Below are 24,450 nucleotides of genomic sequence, written 5' to 3' on the forward strand. Positions count from 1 at the left end.
ATGCAATTATTGTAGAAAACATGAAATAAATCACTACTTCATCAAATTCTTTTCCAGAAAGTAAATTTTTTTAATGTCCTAAAAAGTCAAAGAGGAAATTAATATGAAACGTATTTTTGATGCTAGAATTAGAATGTGGAAAACTAAAGTCATTTACATCCTTTATTAGTTTCAAAACTGCTGTGCTCAACATTATATTTGAAAATGATCATTGTAAGTGAAAAGTATTCTCCTGTATTATTAGAGTTCTTTATTATTGTTATAGATATAAGTATAGCTTAATTTTGTTGTAAGAAGGCAGGCAGACATACGTTTTTCCTTCATGCTAAGCCTTGCAGTCACAATACTCTCTTTGTAAACAAGAAGTGACTTTATTTTTTATGTGTCTGTATAGACTCAAACTAAACTGAAGTCTATTGTGCAACCATGTGGTGTTACATGGAACCAAATACGACTCCCCATAGGAGGATTGTATTCGGTCTTGGAGCATGGAGGCCTGTTAGTTGCATGAACTCCTTTGTTCTCCAGGAAATGCCTGCAACAGCAAAGGCTTTACCTGCAGGTCTAAGGAGTTCATTCCAACTCCTAACAGGACTTAGGATGCTATTGTTAATCCTGTATGGTTTGTGTCAGTAGCTTGCCTCACCATTCCAACAGTAACACCAACGATCTGATAATGTCAGACAATGTTACAGGCAGCCTAATCTATTACTACAGCTTCTCCATAGCCTTTTAGGTGTGTCACAAAGTGAGCGAAAAGTGAACTAGATTTCTTCTGTAAAGAGAGCAGGATGCCATTGCTGAACCTGCCAAAGCCGGTGTTCTCTAGTAGATGCTAGTCGAGCTCCACAGAGCTGGGTAATGAGAACAGGGCCTACCAGAGGACGACGGCCCCTTGGGCCACCCATTATGAAGTTTGTTTCTAATAGTTTGGTCAGAGATATTCAAGCCAGTGGCTCAGGTAAAAGTCACGTTGCAGGGCTCTGGCAGAACTCATCCTCTTTCTTCTTCTACAGAGGAGCAGAGATACAACAGTATGGTCCCAATCAAAGCATAATTATGTGTTAACATAACCCAACAAAGTCATAGGGATTCTGTACCACATCTTGGGAGGAAAAAAAATGGCAAAAATAACAGTATGTTTGCAGAAGCTCTCTACCGAAGCTGAAAATAATTATCAGCAAAGACATCATGCTGCAAATGCTAAAAGCAGTGCAATTAAGGGCTAAGGAATTATTTCAAGGGTATCGAGTTAAAGGGGAGTAGCTCATAGGCTCAACATACTTTTCTGTTCTTTATCTGCAAAAGAAAAATCCTCCAACTACATGAATCACTCTCTTTCACCTCACAATCTAATACAATGTTGTGTTGATCCATCACAAAAATATCCTATTGAAAACCATCAAAGTTTGTGGCTGTTACATGGCAAAATGTGAAAACACATCATAGACGTATTACTTTCTCAAAGAACTGTATAAAAAAAAAGAGAACCTGTAGAAAGAAGGGAAATTAATAAAACAGCTGAGAGAGCAAACAGAAAAAAAAAAATTTAAACGAAACACAAAAAAGAGAGAAAGATGGGGAGGGAAAGCAACTAGCACCAGCTGGAGAGGAACAGAGGCTGATGTGTGCACTCAGTCCAGCTGTTCATTAAACAGGTCTGCTGCTAATTAGGCTGCGATGAGGTCACACTGCTCGAGTCATTGATTCCATTTCCTGTTTCAGGCAGCCAATAGCAAGCTGCTGTCAGACTGGCACCTGAATTTCGTCCAGGATGATGAATGATTCAGACGCTGGGCCAAAATCAACAACCCTCGACTAACACAGTGGGCTAAGTTATTGGCTGGTCAGCGCTGAACTGGGTCTCCAGGGGGAAAGAACAAACATTTAAATAAAGGTAGGGAAAAAAGAGAAGGTCAGATGGTAACGGCAAAGAAAAATACATAGACTGGGATTTAAAGATGAATGTGGGGAAAAGGTACAGGACAAACCTATGTTCAGATATAATGCTATTTATCTGTACTCATGGTTGGTGTTAAAAACAAATTTGTTCTAATTTAAGACTGGTCTCATCCCTCCTCCTTTATCCCCAATGGAAGTCTGGTGAGAAAGATTACCTCTGAGGCAGTCTTTAAAAATTGTAATGAAACTGCTGCAAACTTAAATCCAATCATGCAGTGGCAGAAAGCCAAATTGCAGCTCTGCATGACACCCTGCACAGGAAAAGCAATCAAACTTATGATTTTAAGTACAACACCCTCTGTATGTAATTTCACATGCACCTAAAACATACCTAAAAACAAAAAAGACAAGCCGGTAATAAGATTGTGTGATAAGTCAACCTTGTTTAAGGGATATTATGTAAGAATTACTGTCATCTCACAGGGAAATGTGGGAATTTCACCTGTAATAACACTATATCCAGCCCGTCACTGCCTCTAAGTATTGCAGCAACATGGCCGTGTGTCTAAAAGCCTCGACAACGCAGATGTAACCCTGTCATCTGAAGTGATGTGTGAAGTCTTTAAAAATGGAATTTACTGTGACAAAAAGCCAGCGTTCACAGCGGCTTTGAAAGCTAACGAACCCATGTAAATCTGCAAGATTGGTATATGTTTATGCTATCTACTGTTATACCTTCTGTGGTAACGAGCAACTCTTGTCTAATTAAACCAAATGGAAAAAGTTTGGTTTATCAACAAAACCCAGCCGGCCGGTGCCCCCCCCCATCCCACCGAGCTAACAAGTAAAGCTCTTCTTTTCCCCTCTGTTTATCTGATGCTTCAAACTTGGGTGAGATAGGTAGGATATTTTACATGGGACTTTTATCTGAAAGAGGCTTTCTGATTCAACTCTTCATGGTTCTTAAGAGTCTGAATTGAATGCTAATTCTCACTGTGCCTGACTGAACGATACATGCTGTGTGTCACTGTCTGCTTAAGCAAATACTGTACGATTTTTTGCCCTTTTGGGGTCGGTTTTCCAGTCGTGCGAAAATTTTTAGATCGGGCACAGTTTCAGCCTCCCCGCACATTGTGTAATCTACAGAGGGTAACAAGGGGCAATTAGCCACTCACGAACACCTCTAGATCAGGAATCTTAAGGTTTGGAGAAAATCAAACATGTTTGAAATTCAGTTGGCCGTGGTAAGAGCGCATCAGAGTGTCGGGCCGCACAGTGTTAGAACATGTATCCTGAGCTTTGAACTTTTAAACCCTGCGGTTTTGTCGTGCAGTCTGAGCTGCAGCTGCATGCAACAATTGAAAATGTTGCACAATGTATGCCTGGCTTAAATTCCTATTTTTCATTTGTTTGAAGAGTTATGCTACTAGGGTTGGAACAGGTAGCATCGTTAGTTCCAAGGGAGGGAGGGAGGGAGGGATGTACAGTTCCCAATTGTCTCCTGACATTTTTAAGCAACAGAACCAACTAAGTACCAACTCTTCCAAATATAACAGCTAATGGACAGCATGTGGATTATATGGTAAATGGTAAAATGGTAAATGGCATGTACTTATATAGCGCCTTTATTCAAGTTAGGAGACTTGACCAAAGCGCTTTACACTACATTCATTCACCCATTCACGCACACACTCACACACTGATGGTGGCAAGCTACATTGTAGCCACAGCTGCCCTGGGGCTCACTGACAGAAGCGAGGCTGCCGTACACTGGCGCCACCGGGCCCTCTGACCACCATCAGTAGCGTCTTGCCCAAGGACACAACGACACTGAGAGTCGGAGTCGGGGCTTGAACCGTCAACCCTTCGATTTCAGGGCAAACTCATACATCCAACGCCACTGTCGCCCACTTGCTAACCACTTGTTTCATGCTATTAAGGTAAGAATAGAGTATACTTCAGCAATACCAGACAAAATCAAAGGTTTTTTTTAATCAACAGTTAAACGGTTTATATTGCAGGGCTGTGATGACAGAACACTTCCTAAAAAAAGTAAACGGTAGATGCTTGTTGTTTGTAAGGGAAACTCCAGAAATTGTCAACCTCATTTTGTATTTCCCAAGCACATTTTGACATGATATATTGTTCAAACCTGCAGTACATGTCAGTGCTCTTTGAGAATGCCAAATTATGTACATCCATCCAGATGGCCAAGACTGGCAAGGTGCCGTTCTTACTCAGACCATTAAATGGGTATTTTTAACTATTTAAGAAAAGCTTCTCTTAGTTCTTACACCTAGAAACTCTAGTATCCCATTATTTATTTGCTTCACTATGACCAAACATGCCATTTTGTCTCACCTCTGGGGGAATGGGGTCCAGCCCAGCGCAGTTCTCGTTGCATTTGTCATAGACCAGACGCAGCTTTCGAAAAAGAACAGAAAGCATCCGTAGGTGCTCTTGAAGTTTTGCCAGTCGGTCCTGATGGGTGTTGGGGTGATATGTCACTCCATTAGGCAGCTGAGAAGAAAAAGAGAGTGAGAGACTTTATAATAATGGCCATTAATGCATGGCTGCATTCTTCAAGACACAACGGCAATTATTTTATTTTACATGAAATACACATAAAAAATAAATTAAACTGTCAATGGATCAGGCCGCCTTGGCCTTGGGTAGAGGATTGGCTACCCAATTGGCTACCCAATTACATTACCCATCCTCATGGTTCACCCTGCAGGTGCTTGTTTGTCTGGCCCATCATCAGAGTGCTGACACCCATCCATATTGTTCAGGTGGAGTTTCAGGGAAGGGGAATGTTATTTGGCTCTCATGGCTGACATGCCTCTGCAACATTGCATGCCGAATAGCGATGTTCCGGAACTGGCAGACTGGGAAGTTTGGGGGGAGGGGGGTCAGAGGACGTGTTCCAACTGTAGGGGGGATCCCACTTCTCAGCCTCCTTGGGAAGACATATGGCAGCTCGCTGGAGAGAGTCTGACCATTGAGAATGGACCTTCGGAAGAGTGGTGTGGTTATCATCCCGGCCATGGAACACAGTTTCCTCTTGTATTTGCTTTGTGTGGATGACATGGTTCTGCTGGTTCCCTCCTGCCAAGATCCATAGCAGGGAGGATCAGAGCTGAATACAAAGCAGATAAGGAACAACTCCAAGTACACCTCATGTTAAAAGTTGGCACGCCCTCAACAGACGGACCGGTGTGGCTACAGCCTCTGCCCATAATGGTCTGTCTATTATTCAGAAAAGTCCAAAATAGTGTAAAATGCACTTTATTTTTACTTGCAGGAAATATTCCTATTTTGTTTCATATGAGAATTAAACACAGAAAATTCCAAGAAATTTGTGTCTAATCAATAATGGTCTCCAGGTTGTCGAAACAGGAAGTTAACCATTTCAAACTGATCTCCATTGCAACTGTTGACATCACTGTTGTCATAAAAGGGCAACCCCTACCTATTCATATCCATCCAGCTAGCAGAATGTTACTGTAACGGTATGAAATGAGGAGGGTGCAGACAAAGCTGGTTGGGCTGTCCCTCAATCCAACAGCGAGTTTTATTGTCCTCGTTTAATTGTTTTGTCCATTTTCGTGTTTATACTTAATAAATGTAACAACTTGAAAGTTTTAGCTTTTTTTCATGTTTGGTTTAAAACAAAAAACAAACTGCCTGAATATACACAGACCCATAATGCTGCTTCCGCACCATCTGTTCTGTTGTGGTGAAGAGAGAGCTAAGCCAAAAGGCAAGGATCTTGATTTACTGGTCAGACTCCATTCCTACTCTCCGCTATGGTAAAGAAATCTGGGTTTGACCCACAGAATAAGATCCTGGATGCAAGCAGGTGAAAAGAGCTTTTTCAAAGGGGTGGCCGGCAGTCCCTTAGAGACAGAATGAGGCACTGGAGTAGAGCCACTGCTCATTTACATCAAAAGGTATCAACTGAGATGGCTTGGACGTCTGTTACAGATACACCTCTTAGCTGGCCGTGAGAGGCCTCAGGGTTTCCCCAGAGGAGCCGGGGGGGATTTCTGGGGAGAGGAAAATCTGGGAGTCCATGCAACCCAGTCCTGGATAAGCAGAAGACGATGTGTACCTTAAAAAATAACTCTGCTTTTAATTTAAGAGTAAAATTAAACAGCTACCACTTCAGGTATAGCTGAAATACTTTAAATGCAGCTTTATAGCAAATGTCCCTTTTATACTAGATTAAATCTCAATTCAAGAGCAAAAACCACCAACGGATCTTTTTTTTTTTTTTTTTTTTAAGGGATAACTGGCATTAAAATACAATGGGTGTTAAAGCAACAACGCATACTTTCATTCAGAGGATCAACAAGCCCCTTGGGCACCAATGTCTGATTATAAGCATCCTACATAACATGAACAAGCCTGCCTGCAGGGCGAACACCGAGACAGTGAAAGAGCGGCGAGACGGGAATAAAGAGAGCAGAGGAGAGGGTACAAGAAGAATTTTTATTAGTAAGATAGTGTGTGATCTAAGAAACAAGTCACAACAATGTTGTTTGTGAATTCTGCTGCACAAGAAGAATGCTTGTTTGGCTCTGATGCAAACATGCATCAGGAGGAGCGCCTCACAGGATGATGGAGACATTCATGTAAGCTCATTCTGACCTTACTCTGAGAAAGCCAAAGCTGCTGCATGTGAACTTCAGGGAAAACTAAGCATAACCATAAAAGGAATTCAGCGATAATTGATTTCAGCATGACCTCAAAACAAAAGCACAACAGATATACTAGTAAACAAAACAAAAACATTAGCTTAAAATGTGAATCAATAAGAGAATTTTGTGGTACAGATAGCAGCCTTTACTTCCTCACAGCTCCTCTATTTTTTATATTATTAAATTCAACTGAAAATAAAATAAAATTACTCACACTGCCTCTTTAATACTAATTGTCTAAATACCACCTTTGATTGTAAAAGGGAAAAATGCAAAAACCAAATAATTAATTGTTCTTTATTTTCCTTTTTTCAACCTTCTACAATAATTTCTCAGCATTTTCCTTCCGAATGATTCACCTATTTTTACATGCCGAGATTAGACCTTAACATTTTGCAGCCAATGGACTGTAATTGGTCCATTAAAGAGCCCATTAGAGACATCCCTGCAGCAGTCAGCCCAAAAAATAAATAGTTAGATAAAAAGTATTTCTTTCAGAGAGCAAAATCTGAATACAATTTTTATTTTTTGTAAACAGATTCCATCCTTTTACCTTTTTGTGGAAGTTACTTCAGCGCCCTCTTGTGGCATTATAACTCATGGCAGAAAAAAAAACTATAAAAGCAGAGGATGCATACAGTAGGGTTTACAAAAAAAAACATTATTATAAAATGGGTGGTCTTTTTGTAAAGATTGCAGCTTGAAATACAATATCTGTCAAAAACAAAGGAAGCTGCTAATAACTTAATATAAAAAATGGAGGCATAAAGTTTCAGTTAACAGCTTGAAGATCGCTTTTTGATACTTTTATAAGCGAAACTGAAGTCGAAATCCTTGTGGGTCAGTAATGATGATTCTGATGCCTATATTGTGTCTCAAATGCAACGAATACTATAACAACATTGTAACAACATTCAATGGACAATCAGGTTCTCAAAAATAATCTTTGTTAATATGTGGCAGTTTGGGGAAAAAAAAGCCCATCCTTGATCTTCAACGTACCTGAGAGGTGTATTACATTTTTTAAAAATGCACAAGATAAACATTAGACAAGAATAACTCATGGATGATGGATAAATGGGACAGGAGAAATGGATTAATGCTTAGATAGATAGACTGACAAGTTAATGAACAGGCAAAAGAACAAACTGACAGATGAACAACCGCCTCGCATATTCACTTTTACTTTAAGTACAGCTCCTTCTATGAGAATATAGAAATTGTTTTAATCCAGGTTCAGGTTATGAACATAAAGTCTTTCCAAAAAAGTAAAAAAAAAAAACAATCCAAAGAACTTTGTTTCCAAGTTTGAAGACGTTTCCATTCCTATCCAGGAAGCTTTTTTTTTTTACTTTTTTGGAATGACTATGGGATGACTGAGAATCTTCAGCAGCATACAACATAAAGTCTTGAGATTTTATTTTTATTTAAATACTGTTGTTCTAGATGTAACCTCTAACTTATTCCTGAAGCCAAAAGGAAAAACTGACAAAAATGGTAGTTAGGTATAGTCACTTGGCAAATATGCAGGAACAACTACTTTACACACCAAACACTGTAGATCTATTACTATTAGATCTGTTAACATGTTTGTTGGAAAAAGAAAAAAAAACCAGGCCGACCTTATCTAAATCTTAGAAAAGACAAAACTATTAATTACTAGACAGCATCACAGTTTTCTTAACTTGCAATTTTTCACATTTACTGTTTTTGCAAACGCTTTACTACATGATGTCAGGTACATGGACAAGATTAAACATCTGAATAAAAAGCAGCTGAAATAATATCAGAAAATAATAATTAGAAGCATCAGAAAGCCCATTGAGAAAATGATCTGATCCAACTTAAAGAAACTCAGAATAATTTAATGACACATGAATAAAACATATGATTAGATGAATAGGAGTGACAGACATACCTGCATGTTCCTGAGAAGCTGAAATATCTCCATTGTCCTGAGGACAATGTCTTGGACAGTCTCCTGACCGATGCGGCACAGTGAAGACGTGTTGACATCTCTAGGAGCCTGGGTCTGCTGCTGCTGCTGCTGCTGTAGAGGTGGTTGACCAACAAAAGGAGGCACTAGAGGAGGGGTCGTCATGGAGACAGCAGGTCAGGATGCTGAAGGAGAAGAAGGAACAGCAGATGTGTGTTTGGAAGGCGGCTCTGTAGGCTGGTCTACATCAGCACACTTTCATATCCCTTTAATAAAGTGTACAGGAAAACGGAATCAGTATTAACAGCAAACTGAGATAGCATTTGACCAAATCTAACAGTTTAACAGCTGTTAACACTGGATGTTGAAATATAAGCCAGACATCACATATCTATGCATGTTTTACATTTATAAACACTTTTAATGTTAGATTCCAACTTTAGAAGAAAAAAAAAAGCTTCTTTGCAAACATTGTCATAGTAGGCAACGTTAAAATGTTGCTCATGCTAACTTAAACCACACAACTTCCAACCCATTTGTTTCAGTGCCCTCCGATTGACGCCTAGCGATTATAAATGTAATGCATCGCTGAGTTATTTAGAAGTGCAGATTAAATTCCATGTGATGTTACCTTTGTGGTGGAAACGTATTCCTTTCGTTGACATTTCAAACCTTCCACCAACAAACAAGCTCCTAGGCACAGCTGCTGCTAATTGTTTCACAGTATCGCGAGAGTGCACAGTTCCCGAAGTCCCGTAGTAAATTCCAGATTAGATGCGCCACTGTCTCTTCTCTTGCTTTATTTTCTCTGTGGTTGTGGTTTTATTACACGTTTATTTGTTCTATCCATATTTCTATCATCTTTCCATGTGTATTAGAGTTATCTAATATCAAGGAAGGCTTTCAAGTGTTCCTGCAAAGGAGAAAAAAAATCCCTCATGAAAAAGCAGTGCGCACTATTTTAGTTATACTTCATCTTTTTATAAAACTGAGAAACAGCGCTCCCTGCTGGTCAGACACTGGTTTAAGGTGAACATCACCAAAAACAGATCCGCACAAGAGTACATACAAATGCAATTTTAACAAATTATAAAGGCAGACATGTATTCTAGTCATTCTAGCTCTGACGATGCATAAAATGTTTCTTCTTCAAAAAAGATTAAAGAACGAATAATATTTTCAAAAAGTAAACTGTTATTGAGCTGAAATCATCTGTCATCTGAAAATTTCTGTCACCATAACCAAAAGTTATTTTTTTTAATGTAAAAACAAATTCTTGCTTTTGTGCCCACCACTTCCCCATTCAAAAATATTTACTGGTTCACTCTGCAGAACTTTCATGTTTTCCTTCCATTTGTGAGCAACTTGAGAGCTACCCTAGCAGAAACAAATGTGTCCCTTAGCTCCCCACAGGCTAATGGAAAATAGCTAGATTTTAATGCTTTGATTGGGTCAAATCTCACTGGAGGGTAAAATGAGCATCAAAGATCTCCATCCATCACAAGGCAACTCCACCACATTTCTTTTATCATTTTCACATTTGCACATCACATCACCTCTGAGTTCCTTCAGACAGCATATGGTACATAAGAGAAAGCAGCTGCTCTTATTGAGGCTACAGGGACATCAGATAAGAAAGGCATTAGGTTTGTAACACTGAAGTATCAGTAGTGCCAGAGTTTGAGCAGACAGCTACCTAACAAAGTAAGAATAAATGATGCAATTTTAGTTATCAGACTCTTAAAAAAAAAAACCTCAGGGAAAGTTCACAAGAGGCAGTAAAAGATTAAATAACCTGGAAACTAATTGACTTGGCATCCCTTTTAAGGAAATACAATAGCATTCATTAGCTTCAGGAGTATAAGCAATAAAAGGGATATCTCCACTCACTACCACATTACACATGCTTTAATTAAGTACGTGGTTCCTCTAGGGGAAAAAAGTAAGAATGGAGAGCAGCGGGTAACTCTGAGAGCAGCTACATCTAAGGTCACTCAGCAAATTCACTTCAAAGAACTGCAACACATGAATATTTAGTTAGTAGGGGGTATGATGATTGTGGACGGATGCAGAAGGGCATTTATCGTACTTTAAATTTTAGAATCACCGTAATAAAATTACCTATAAACATCAATTTAGGGTTCATCATTTATAGGATTGTAACTTAGGTAAATTAGGTAGCATTATCAAGCATAATGATGTAAGGGATTTAATGGCGGAGGGGCTGTGTTTTTTTTTTTTATTTAAATTAGTGACAGACAAAGGGGAGCCAGTTATGGTCAGTAGGTTGACCAGAAATCGGACCTTAAATACTTGAAACAGTTCATTATTGTTACATTGGAGGAAGACCAGTTATGGTTTAATCGCTTCCTCTTTGCACAATCTTGCCAACTACTTTTTAGGATCTTCTTCCTGTACATACCATACCTTGCAAAAGTATTTCTGTTCCAGTTTTGTAAGATTGTAGCCACAAAATTTGGTTGACGTTACAAATATTTTATGTGATTAGACTGATAGCACATACTTCAGAGTGTGGCTGGTGATGTAGTTATATAAGATTATCAAATTCTTCAACTAAAAAACTTTTAAGTGTGTGGTAAATTTATATGCACCCCATTTGGTTAGTATTTTGTAGAACTAGCATCCTTTAGTGTACGTTTCTACCAGCTTTGTACAATTAAACAGATGTTTTGTAGTTCTTATTTGCACAACTGCTCAAGCTCAGCCAGTTTGGATGGAGAGTTGTTCCTTGTGAAAAGAACATTTCCAGCAATTCCACCAGGTTACCATGGCAGACCAAGGCTATCCTAATGTTTACTTTTTGATCTAAACCATTCTCCATTGGCTTCATATTCATGCTGAAAGGCAATTGTTCACCAGCATTGCAGTCTCTAACAGGGTTTCTATCAGTGAAGTGTTTAGCTGCATCCAGTCACTTTTTCCCATTTAGTCCAAAAAGTTTAACTTGAACTGAGATATGTGGCTTGCAGAGAACTCCAAATGTCAACAGATTGAACCACCAGAGCTGCAAAACTCTACAGATATTACCATGCTCTTCTTTTCTGCTTCTTGAATTCATGCTTTCCTTGGCTGGTCTGTTGGTTTAGGGCAGAGGTCTGCAACCTTTAAAAATCCAAAGAGCCATTTCAGCCTGAATCCAGCCATGTAAAAGTGGTCCTCAAATTTGACACGACTTAATAAAGCACAACTTATTTAGTTTAATATCTGCTATAGGAAATCTGTTGTCATTTATTGGTATTTTTAGGTTTTGAAATGAAGAAAATGTATCTTTTTTTTTTTTACTAACCAAACTGTCAAATATTTGCTGTGTTTATTGTTTGCATCAACTGTGTTGAAATCAGGTAACACAAAACTTTAGTGACAGACAGTTAAATAAGCAACGAAAAACCCAGATATGCTGCTGTAGTAAAATCTGCTCACAACAAGCAGCTGCTGAAAGTCAAGCGTACACGAACAGCAAACACAAATAAGATCAGTCCTATTTCCTTTATATTCAGAGGTTTAAATGTATTTATTTGCAATGACTCAAAACACAAATGCTGAAAATAAATATTTAAGAATCACTTTAAGTTATAAAGGAAACTCAAAATTAAAATATAGAAATAATCAGGTGAGAAAAAGCACAAATTAGAGTTTCATGTAATTTTTCACTTGTCAAAAGATATATATTCCCAAGAGCCCTTTACACATGTACCATCATCATTGACATGTAACACTTCTAGGATGGAGCACAAAGAGCATCTAAAATACAGTAACGCGTTTCTTAGGGATGCTGCAGTGAAAGAAAGCCCTTCAGGGCCCCCAGATGGCCACGTCTAGCAGCAAGAGATTGAATCAGGTTTCTACTTTTTAGGATTTTCGCACAGTGTGCATCCAGGCTTCAGGTCAGCCTGCCGCTCCATTTGAATTGTAATGGAGTGGAAGTTGAAGGAAGAGAAACAGGCCTGGGTCATTTCTCTTAGGACAGTCTGGGCATCAACAGAATCATCTAGGACAAAGAGTAACACAGTCATTCTCTGTACAACTGAAATGTGCATTGAGATCTAAAGAAACATTAAGCTTCAATTAATGCTTAAAAAAGAAAAATATGGTTAATCTTGCATGATATGCATGTAAAATCAGCACTTAGACCAAAGGGTGTGCAACTTCAACCACTCATTTAAATATGAAACAACAATTTTCCTCACCTATAGCTATGTGTGCAGAGAGCACTGCCTGATTCATGGTGAGGGCCCAGATATGAAGGTTGTGGACAGCGATGACTCCATTTACGGCTAACAAGCGGTCACGCACCTCACTGTACCTCACCCCTGATGGGGTACCTGTAACAACGTTGGGAAGAAAGTAAAACTGATGAGGACAAAGCTGGGAAATAATCTAAATCTACAAAAAAATATAAAAAAATGTCCGTCAAAATATCCATTATTTGCTGCCTCACCCTCCATTAGAACAAGCAGGATGTCCCTCATGATGGTGAAGGTGGTGCATAAGACCAAAATGGAGAACAAGAAGGTGCAGATAGGGTCTGCTATTTTATATTCTGGCTGAAAAAAAAATGCAAGAACATAAGCGTAACATAACATACTATTTGGGTAATTAAATAAACATTAAATTTCTTCTGACAGACTGTAAAATCTGCTTCCCTTGCAGGAAAGCAAATCCTCTCAAGGAGATCCTTTAAAGGGCAGCTGTTAAGATCAATATGGAGAATCTGCTCTGTTACTTAGAAGGAAACTAATCTAATGCAGAGAAAATTGGGTTAGAACCTTCGCTTTGGGACAGGCTTACTCAACCAAGAAATTAGTGAAAATTTAATTCATGTCAAGGTGCCGGACTTATTGCACCTCTTTTGAAAAAGACCAACAGCAATTTTAAACATACTTATTTTGTTTTTTTTAACCCTCTCAGAATACATTTAACACAAAATTTTATTGCAAGGGACAAGATTATCATGCAATCTTTAAAAGCTGTTTTGATAAGGAGTTCTCCAGTTTTCTAAAGATTAAAACAAAAATGTTAAGCCTAAAAATAAACCAAAAAAAGAAAAACATCACATTCACATCTGCATTGCATCTAAAAAGACCCATTGAGACAAACGGCAATGGAAAAATGTGTTGCTTTAATGTCACCGCTTTGTTGCTTTTATGGGAGCATATTAATTTGATACTGCTGTCACAAATAATTCACGATATGTTGCAAATGTCTGTGAGCACTATACCTTCTCATGTCATGTACACAGTAAATAAAAGCAAAATTAAAACAATTTAAACAGAAACATATAGTGTTCCACCAGGCCTGTATAGTTAATCATATATAATAAAGATGCTTCACTTACCTCAGCATGCTGGACAAATGAAACTTTCTGATTAACCAGGCTAATAATTATATGGCCACCAAGGGGCACCCTGGGCATTGCAATTTCTTTCCCAAACAGACATTTTTAAATCCTACCCATATATGGTGAAAATTAGTTCTTTTCAATGCACCAAAATATGGTACACATATTTAAAAAAAAAAAAAAAACCTACAGAACGGCTCACATTTCAACCCCACCACCCAATATTAAACCCACATTTTCCTTAAAACAGCAATACTTAATTTTAAACATTTTAAGTGCTGTTCATCGATAATGTTCAAATCTTTCCCACAATACATTTATGTTTTTCACCATTATTTTTAGTGCCCCTAATAACTATTATGCTGAGAGAAGGAAAGTAAAGCCCACAATATTAATCAGCCCTAAACAGAACCAGAAAATCTGAAGAGTAAAATTTCTTTATGTTCCTAAGTTCCTTTATCCAAAAAACAAAACAAAACAAAAATAAAATAAAAACCCCATTCTATTATGGATCGGTGCCTAACACTGAGAAAAGCAAGGCACTCGATGGAAGAGAATAAATTGAAAATGGTTCCATGAATGAAAGCGGTCTCCAGATATCTTAATGTTCACCATGTTAAATGTGTAAATAAAATAATAAACATTTATAACTGCAGTTTCTTCCATTTGAGTTTGATTATATTAATGTTAGATCTCCATGTTTTGTAATTCTAGAGAAAATTACCTTAATGCCTAGTTTGGCTTTAAACGCAAACTCCAAATATGATTTCTTACCTTGAAGAAGATGATGATGGCGCTGACAAGCACGCTAACACTTTGGAGAAGGTCTCCCATCACATGCACAAAAGCTGCTCGCACACTTGCATTTGCCTGCTGAGCCCTTTGGCCTAACAAGTAACAAAATAAGATAATGATGCAGACTTAAATTATAGCATACACGATCAAAAAAGCCATTTTAGTGCATAAATGATCGTACCAGAATCTGCATGATTTCCCTCCATGTCAATGCGATCATTGGAATGGATGCCGTTTGACATATAAATCCTTTTTTTTTCACTCTTGGCGCTGTGACTGTGTCCGTGGCCATGTGAAGAGAGTCCACCATGGCTGTGGCCGTGACCCGACTGGTGAAGAGTTAATGCCATTCTGTGGGGGATATAAGGACTCGTTCCAAGCAGCTCCAACCTCATAGAACACGGTTATAGAAGACATTTGCATACATAATATCTATAAATCTTACATAATGTTGGCGACCACTGCACAGCCTGAGGTAATTAGCATGATGTGGCCCTCGATGGTGTAGTGATCATTGACGATGCGCTCTACAGCAAGATAAACCAAAACTCCTGTGACCAGCCAGATGGTAAAAACTGACAGCAGGGCACCCAAGATTTCTGTACAGAGGAGCACATCAGGTCATAAATTAGGAGAAAATGTAATAGGAAGTAAACTGCAGTCAAAGATGAACTGAAAAGCGTTCCAGATCACAGGGTTAAGAACTTTATCTTATTCCAACTATTAGTTACATTTCAGAAGAGATGAAAAATACCATCATGTTTCAGAGGTATGTAGATTGCCTTTATCCAAACCTACGCATTTTTTAGAGGTGTTTTATTATGATAAGAGTGTAAAGGAACTTTCTTCAAACATAACAAGGATTTGGTTGTTAGAGAATAAATTGGCAGGAATTGATTTTGTCCTGAAATTGGATCTAGAGCTGTGGCAGCAGCTAAAATTAGCTTATTGTAGGATGCCAAATAAAATAAAAAAATCTGGTTATTTCACTACATGAAACCAATAAATGAACTCTCCATTCTGCGTCTACTTATATCGAAAAGGCCAACAGCCCATCACTGGTAGAACAGCGACACACATTTACCAACCAGCTCTACTGTAGATAATAAAAAAAATAAAAAATGGACTGCTAGTCACATAAAAATTTAATTCCCCAATTTTCAAATGGGGTTTATCGAATTAATATATTTGTTCCATATCAATGAGTTTTTTGCACCATGTTTTTCTCCCAGTTTACATCTGATCACTGCTGCACTTTAAGAAATGGAAATGTCATTAAAGCTGTACAAAATGAAATTTTATTTTTAATACACTCTGTGTCTACAAAATGACAATAAAAGTTGTCTAAGTCTAAATGATCATTTACAACCAAAACTAGCGGGACATCGGTCAACAGATGCCATCCCACGTCCTGCTGTTCTGTACCTGCGCGATGCCAGCCGTAGCTGAGCTTTTGTGTGGCAGGTTTCGATGAAAGCCAGAGAGAAAACAAGCTAATGACGAAGCTGGTTAGGTCGGTCAGGAGGTGAGCAGCATCCGTCATCACAGCCAGGCTTCCCGCCAAATAACCGCCTGCAAGAAATACAAAAATTAAACAGATGTTCTGGGTCTGTCCACATAAACACCCATATTTTTGCAAATCTAATATATTTTATTCTGCCTAACAACTTATCCATGAAGAAATTGATGTCAGTGAACAAAAAAATAGGAATTTTTCCTGGTAGACATAAAAAAATATGTATAAATAAGTTAAAGATATATAAATAGTAGTAAGTCAAAAGAAACAGGAACTGTTTTTGTCTTTTTAAAACTTAGCACAACAAAAGGAGTCATCTAAGTTTTTCATGATTATTTCCAACAACCTTTAAAAGTCTGACTAAGAGAAAAGGGACAACATCAGCTACAAATGTTTTAGTTTCCATTTTAATTCTCTTATTCTCTCAATTATTTTTTTGATTACTGTAATCGTTTCACATTCGCATAGCAACAAGTTTCTTGAAGATTTTTTGCGAAATTAAACCAAAACTTTTCCAATTGAGGAGTCCTGGATAGAGCATATTGACAAGATTTTTATCTTATATGCAAAATATTCACATATTTTTCCTTTCAATGTTGATAATTAATGTTCTAATTTGTTAACTGTCAGCTAAAGCCACATTTTAGAGTCTCTACACTCCACTCAACGATTAGTTGATTATTATTTCAGTGATTGATTAATCTGATTAATTGTTTCAGCCCTAGATGATGTAGACAGTGACCAGTACATTCAAAGGACAATTTAGATACTCAAAATCCATCATATTATTAATTACAAATAAGATTTATAACGGAGCTTAAAAATCTGTAAAAAGAAAAACACTTACCGACGACCTCGCCTATCATAAAGAGCAGGCAAATGACAGAAACGACGTATAACCTCCTCCTGGCACCTTTTTTCTCCTTTTCTCTGTCCTCCTGAGCGTGGCTGTTGTCATGGCAATGCTTGGCCTCTCCAGAGCCATCTCTCTGCCATCGGTCAAGGTCAGACACACTATGCATGGTAAAATATAATTCAATTAACTATGTAAAACTACAGTAGATAAAAATGTGTGTTAATACTTTTATACCCATTAAAAAGCGATGAGGACTCTTATATAAAAGGCTAAAGAAGGAATTAGATATGAGCGAATTGCAGGATGTTCTTTGCAGAGACGAGCTGCCACAAAAAAACAGTTGAGTCCCCAGGCTGGCTCTCTTATAAACACTAGAACACCCAACAGCCAGAGTTCTCGTCTACTCTGCTCTAAACAAATAAGCAAACTGGCAATATCACATCAGTTAGAATCTGACTGTATGGATGCTTGTACATGCAGTTGTTTATCCCCTTTTCTTCTTAAGTTATTTTTTTTTTCATTGTTAACCAAAGTAATGATGTGAGTGATGGAAACTGAAGTCAACAAACTTCAACGCTTTTGGCCAATAAAGTTGATTCTGATAGAGCCTTTAAGACGACACACTGAATGGTTCTGCTTTGTTTTCATTTCATTTGGAAAGAAAATCCACTTAGCACACACAAAAAAAACTATTGAAGGGGGCCCTTTGTGATATTCTGATTAAGTTAATGAAATAAGAACTTCCCCCACAGATTATATTTAATCTAACTACAGATTTATCTCCCTGATGTCACCAATCACCCCGGACTCCACCCAAACTGTCACTTTATTTCCCCACCTGGAGCTAACTCTAGAGCTCCACACTCAACCTCTACCATATAATCTCGCTCAGCGCCAATCATTACATTACATTATAATAAACACTTTTGTTTAGCTGGTTAATAGTCCAGTAGATTATTTATCCTTTAGCTGTTAAACGTGTTTTTTTTCCCTCTCTAAATAGGTGACAAGATCAACAGGGGATGAAACAAAAAGGATGTGATAAAGGGGATGGTCATGTTCATATCAAAGTTATAATCAGTAAAATAAAATAAGCTTTTCTTTATTTAATGGTTGTTGAATTTATTTATTTGGAAGTGTGTGTGTGTGTGTATGAGTTGATGAAGGACTGGATGCACCCAGTGAGTAAAGACCATTGAGCAAACCCTGGATTTCAAAAATTATTTTGCATTACTTTCAGTCCCGTAGCAAGGTTTTGACTATTAGCAGCCTATTTAAAGTCACAACAAAGCATCTTGATCAAATTTAATTTAAGAGTATGATTGGGACAACTCGACATCTTCATTCGTTGTTTCCAAGCCATTCAGAGTTAATCTTGCTGAGGCATTTTGAATTACTATCCTGTTATTTAATAGCAGCTTTTATTCACATTTTCTCCTCAGCAATTTGTTCAAACCCTGAAGCAACAAAGCATCCCCAACCTTAAAGCTACCACCACCATGATGGACTGAAGTAGTTTGTTAGTTTTGCAACAATATACATGGTTATTGAGCCATACTAGAAGGATCATCATCATTGAGGATCAGAAAAATGGAAAAAATGTGAGACAAGTCTTTGTATTATTATTATTGTCAACCGGAGTTTTTTCCTGGGAAATCTCAGCACTGTTCCCCGTTTCCCCTACGCCAGGATAACAGCTCTCCGAGTAGTTAGCTAGAGTCTTAAAGTCCTAGAAATGGCTTTGTAACCCTTTCTAGACTGAACGACATCTACAATGTTGTTCTTTTCTTAATTTTTACTATTGAGACACATTAAATGTTTTGCCTGTATTTCAGCCTATATCATCAAGGGTAACAAATAGTGTGAAAACCATTTTTGATATTTGCTTTAACTAAACTAATTTTTTCATCAAAAAATCTGAAACACTTCAGTTTTTGTCCAAAACTGAATATGAGAGGAATCCTATAAGGTCAGCTCAAGATAATGTGTCCAACGGATGTCCTCCCATAATGATAAATATGCAGAAATTTTGTAAATTTGACAAATATGACCAAATATTTGTCATTAGGTTCATACCAAAGACCATTTAATGCTGATATTGAATTTAAAAAGTATTCAGCAAGAGATTAGCATCTAGAGTTCTATGCTACGGGCTACTGTAGCTCAAAATACTGAAGACATAATCTTGGTTCTGATCAAAGGGTATCATTATAAGTAATGTTGCATCAATACCAGTATGGAGCCCAATCCTGCACTAAAGTGGTGGTATCGGTATCGGCGAGTACCAACAAATAGGGCACCGATACCATTTTGAGAGCCAAAAGTTTATTCTACTATTGTCACCCATTCAAGGTGGTCAATAAAAAGTTCCACTGGATTCACTTTGTATTAGTCTTTTTCCTGCTTCACAAAGGTAGGCAGCAGCTTGATAAAGCCACGATGGCAATTATTTTACATCCAAGTACTATGCAGTTCTTCATATGTACACACACACATCAACTTAGAAAAACAGATGGTATCAGCCAATACCGCACAGCCAGGTATCGGGGCCAAAAAATGGCATCGGCGCAACACTAATTATAAGCTGTACATATACCTTTGGAACCACAGGGCAGTAGAAGTAGATGACTTGCTCTGATCAATTAATTCCCTTTCCATTATTTTGCTTGTCAGGATACACTAAGAATCAAAGCCTTAGGGAAGGATCTTCTTGTAAACCTTAGGACCGGCCTTCCATGCAGATGTTACTGTAACAGGTACCAATCTAAGGATTCTCTGGTAGCTGGTAAACTTTATTTCCTGGTAGATGTGGCCTCCTTCAGAATCATAACGCACCACGCCACAAAGCCATAATCGTTCGGAGACTTTTTCTAAAAATCATCCAGATCTTATCCAATTGAGCATCTGTTGAATATAATGGACAAGCTGGTCTTATCTATGAAGGTCAGGATGTTACTCTAAGAAGCCCACAAAGATTTTCTTAGTTCCTACTGTAGCACCACTTTTATATCTTTGTGCATATGAGAAAATTTTAATAAAATATCTAACCAGAATTTGCCTTAAAGTCAAACAGCAACAACTCAATAAAGCAGAGCAGGAGATTGATGTAAAAACAAAAGTTTAAATCCATTTAACTCCTGGTGAAGCTTTGTTTGTTTTCTTCAATCATGTTGGTTTCAGTTAAAATATAAGGATGTGGATTAACCAATACAAACAGGATATTGCAGCTTTTTTAATTTTGAACATACCTAGACACCTTTTCCCCCCGATTGTTAAAAATAGAAAAAAAAAACATTGAGGTTTAGATTAGATTTTTTCTTTAGGAGTCCAAGAAAATCAAACCAAGAGCTTTTACAAATATTTAAATAAATGATTTTGGTTTGCATTAATGCAAATTTTATTAAAAAAAAAATAAAAAATAGGTTCACTTTAAGCCACTTCTGACTAATGAAATGCAGGTTTGCACACAGATCCCACATCAGTCCCGTGTGGAAAATAATAGATAACAGAAGTAGGGCCTATAGTGACCACAACATAACAGAAAATGTAAAAAAATAAAATAATGACTCATGTTTAAAGCTTCTCTCTTAAAAAAAAAAAAGACAAAAAAAAAATAAAAATCCGATTTTCACTATAAAAGTTAGCCTCACCTTCCTGGGATGGTGTAGGACCTGCTCTGATCTGCCAGCAGATGAAGTCTCTCTGGATCACCGCTTTTGGACATCACTGGAGGAATAATTTACAGCATAAAATTAGAAAGTTGAGATCCGTTCTTCTCTACTTAAAGCTCTGCTGTCTCTTCAGTCTCTAAGGACCTTTTGTTGCAAACATTTGCACCCATCCTACAACATAATGGGTGCAAATAGCCAAGGCTGCCGTGTGCAAACTAAAACCCGTCTGAAATGGAGATCAGCCGGGGGGTGGAAGGAGGTGGCGGTTAGACATTTGGAGGAGAAGTTACAGGCGCATTGCAAGAAGAGCGGAAGACTTGGGCAACTAAAACTACTCTTTCTTAAAAAGCTCAGCTGTGGTTCATTATTGCACGGAGCAGAAACTGCCACTGACTCATTAAAGTCCACAGGGACCCTCCCACAGTGCAGCAACAGACCCCTGGTGATTACACAATCAGCTGGAAGGACCGTGTGCGCTCAGTCCTCGTGCAGGATCACATGGTTTATCTTTGGATTTCCCAGTTTACTGAATATGATCTGTTTTTATGGAGATCATGTTAACTGTTCTTAAAAAATAAATAAAATAAAAATTTTATGACCAGTATCGGTTCTAGACCAATTGTACCAGGTGAGTCAGGGTGGGGTCCCTGCTTTTTATTAGGGGACAGAATAAAAATTATGGAGGACCAACTTTGCCTATTTAAAAATAAATAAATACTCAAATAAATAAGTTTTCCAGTAATTGTCCCCAAAAATATAGTAAACCCCTAGGACACGGCCCTCCTCATTTGCATAATAAGGCAGAAATGCAGACAGAAATGGGAAAACCAGGCAGAAAAAAATAGCGTTGAAGAAATAAAGAGGCTAAAAAAATACAAAGCCAGAATAAAACAGACAAAAATATTATATAATGCACCTTAATAAATACTTTTAAAAAAGTAATAAATAAATAAAGTTGAAGATTATAACGGACACTAACTAAATAAGGTAATTATTATAAAGGCAAATAAATAAAGAAGCTAATTAAAAGAGGTACATACATTTATGTCCCACTGTATGATTTAATTTCTACCTACATTTATTTGTTTATTGTATTTTTGGGGGGCAATTAATGGAATGCTTATTTATTTATTGAGTATTTATTTATTTCTGTATTTATTTTTAGATATGGCAGAGTTGGTCCTCCATAAAAATTAAGAACCCAATTAAAAAAAGTATAAAAAGTGATCCACAAACAGCGGTTTGCTGTAACTAGTTTCATTTACTCCAAAATACTTTTTGACTAGATCCAAGACATGCCAGTAAATATTTGGATTTGTAAATTCTGGAAATTTTACAACATCCACTTCGAGCTGTGAGACACCACCAGTAAAGTTGCAGTATCCATTATATTTCAAGACATGTGCAAAGAAATCTAAAACAAACATTTAACCAGTTGCAAACTACAAAAAGCTAGCGACAGCTCCGACTGGAGAGGTAGATGATTTTTTTTTTTCATAATTATATGTAATTTTATCATACAATAATACAGGATATTTACGGGAAAGTGCTGATATGGCAGGAAGGAGGATAATACAGTAGTTTCCAAGCCAAAACTTGACAGCTATGATCTAAGATTGTGAGACTTGGTTATATGGACACTTTTTACAGTGCAGACAATACAAAAAAGTAAACTTCTCAAAATAAGTGCAATTGTCTTTAAATAGAGCAGATAAATAAGATGATCTTTGAAAGGAAGAAAAAATTTATTTAATCTTGAAATAAGATAATTACGTATCATCCACTTAGAAGAAGATAATGGTTAGGCTTTTTTTTTTTTTTACATAAAACATATTATTCAATTAGTACATTTTCTAATTTACTTGCTCAAAACGGGACAACACATACCTTGCAAGAAAAAATTACTTATATTTCAATTTCTACAGTGTATGCTTTCAGTGCGGGGGCCATAGCGGAGGCCAACAACAGCTGTACAGGTGAGCTGCTCCCTGTTAGCCCGTGTCCAGAACCACCAGTGGGTCTAGCAGGTTTTTATGGCAGTACAAGCAAACGCAGGCCAATAGTCTATCTCTTGAAATATATTGAGAGAGCTGCAGAACCAAAGAGCCACTTGTGGCTTTGCACTGAATGAAGCGAAGTTTCCGGGTCATTTAGTTTCATTAATATTTTATGTTCTTACAATAAAAAAGTTGTATTTTTGCTTGAATATTTAATTTTATTTCACTGGAAGAAAAAAATCATATATTATAAGAAAAATGTAAATTAAATATTCAGGTGCTGAATAAATATCTACTAAAAGATAAAAGTAAAGATATTCTTTGGAATATCGACTCAATGTACATTCCTAATTCAGGAATATTACATATTTTGATTTATTTTAAATGAAAATGACCAGTTTTGATTTAATCATAAGAAGAACATAAGTAAAACTGACAAATTTAGCTGTAACAACTAAGATTTTTATTTTTTTTAATTTGATTCAACATAACAGCAGATAAAAAGTGATCGTATCTCCATTCTACTGAAGGTATCACCTTGATTTTAAAACAACTATTTAAATAGAATTGCATAGAGAAAAATGAAATGGGTCTAAAGGACCTATCAGTTTCTATGTTTGTTCCAGCCCCTATCATCATTATAAATATATTTATTACTACATCTTTAGCACAGGTCACAATCAAATAAACCCTTTTGGGGTTTTTATTTGTTTGTTTGTTTGTTTTTTTAATGAAAAAAACAATTAAGCAAAACATTCACCGAATATACATACTTTCAAGTTATTAGATCAGTTTTGAACTTGATGGATTTGCAGTATTTTACCCAACTTTTAAAAAAAAAATGAACCAATTGTAAAAGTGTGGCTTCCCAACTGAAGTTTGTTCCCAAAATGAACACAGGGTGGCGACACTGAATTATGTCCAATACAAATGTGCTCTTTCCTGAAAATGGGTATAGGCCTATTTAATGTGTTGAAAGAAATGTCTGTCATCATAACATCAGCAGCAGAATGTGGCTATGACCATTATGTGGCGTGCTTTAAAATAATGTCTGTACCAAAAATCAGTTAACACTTTAATTTTATGACAGCCCAACATAACATAATGAATAAATTTAAAAAAATATGTATGCTGTGATTTCAGAATAAATACATTAGAGCCACTTTTTAGGAAGGTTAGCTGCAAGTCTTTCAGGGTATGTCTCTATCAGCTTTGCATCTCTGGAGCTAAAGTGTCGATGAGTTGCCTGTTTTTGTCTTTGTTAAATTTCTCCAGTTAAGTCAGATTGGAGGAAGGGCAATTTTCAGCAACTGAAACCGACTTTTAGTTCTTGCCATTGATTAACTAATGGTTTTGATCTAGACCTTGATTAAACCTAATAGGCCTACTTTATTAATTAGGTTTGGCTGTGCTTGCTTGTTGCTTGTGGTTGTTGTCATTGAATGCAATGAATCCAAAATAATAAACTTTCAGAAATAATTGACCATAGTTAGATACAGGTATTCACAATTAAAGTCACCAGTTTAGTTAGAATAGAATAGAATAGAATAGAATAGAATTCCCAAAAAAAGTTAAAAACTATCCACTGGACTTTGTTTCCAAGTTTAAAGACGTTTTGCTTCCCTTTCAGGATTTTTCAAATCAAAATATCAGGAATAGTGTCAGGAATAGAAAAGAATAGAATAGAAAATCCCTTTATCGTTCCACAATTGTGG

At 37.1% G+C, this 24,450-nt stretch overlaps 2 protein-coding genes across 2 annotated transcripts in view; both read right to left on the reverse strand.

Annotated features, from left to right (window-relative positions):
* med30 (mediator complex subunit 30) overlaps nt 1-9,307 on the reverse strand; it is a 55,692-nt gene extending 46,385 nt beyond the window's left edge. The window contains exons 1-3 of the mRNA XM_015376941.1: nt 9,173-9,307; nt 8,524-8,807; nt 4,264-4,422 (exon numbers count right to left, since the gene is read on the reverse strand). Of these exons, the coding sequence (XP_015232427.1) occupies nt 4,264-4,422; nt 8,524-8,706 (342 nt within the window). The 5' untranslated portion in view covers nt 8,707-8,807; nt 9,173-9,307. The remainder of the gene's footprint in view (nt 1-4,263; nt 4,423-8,523; nt 8,808-9,172) is intronic.
* Nucleotides 9,308-12,067: 2,760 nt separating this feature from the next.
* On the reverse strand, nt 12,068-21,124 carry slc30a8 (solute carrier family 30 (zinc transporter), member 8). Its single transcript, XM_015376918.1, has 9 exons — nt 20,718-21,124; nt 17,059-17,225; nt 16,121-16,267; nt 15,141-15,294; nt 14,877-15,046; nt 14,675-14,787; nt 13,001-13,106; nt 12,750-12,884; nt 12,068-12,550 (listed from the first exon to the last, which is right to left on the reverse strand). The coding sequence occupies exons 1-9, from the start codon at nt 20,789-20,791 to the stop codon at nt 12,405-12,407; spliced, it is 1,212 nt and encodes a 403-aa protein (XP_015232404.1). The 5' UTR covers nt 20,792-21,124; the 3' UTR covers nt 12,068-12,404.
* Between the last annotated feature and the right edge of the window lie 3,326 nt (nt 21,125-24,450).

Source organism: Cyprinodon variegatus, unplaced genomic scaffold (genome assembly GCF_000732505.1).
Source record: "Cyprinodon variegatus isolate N-32 unplaced genomic scaffold, C_variegatus-1.0 Scaffold144, whole genome shotgun sequence".
Lineage (NCBI taxonomy): Eukaryota > Metazoa > Chordata > Actinopteri > Cyprinodontiformes > Cyprinodontidae > Cyprinodon > Cyprinodon variegatus.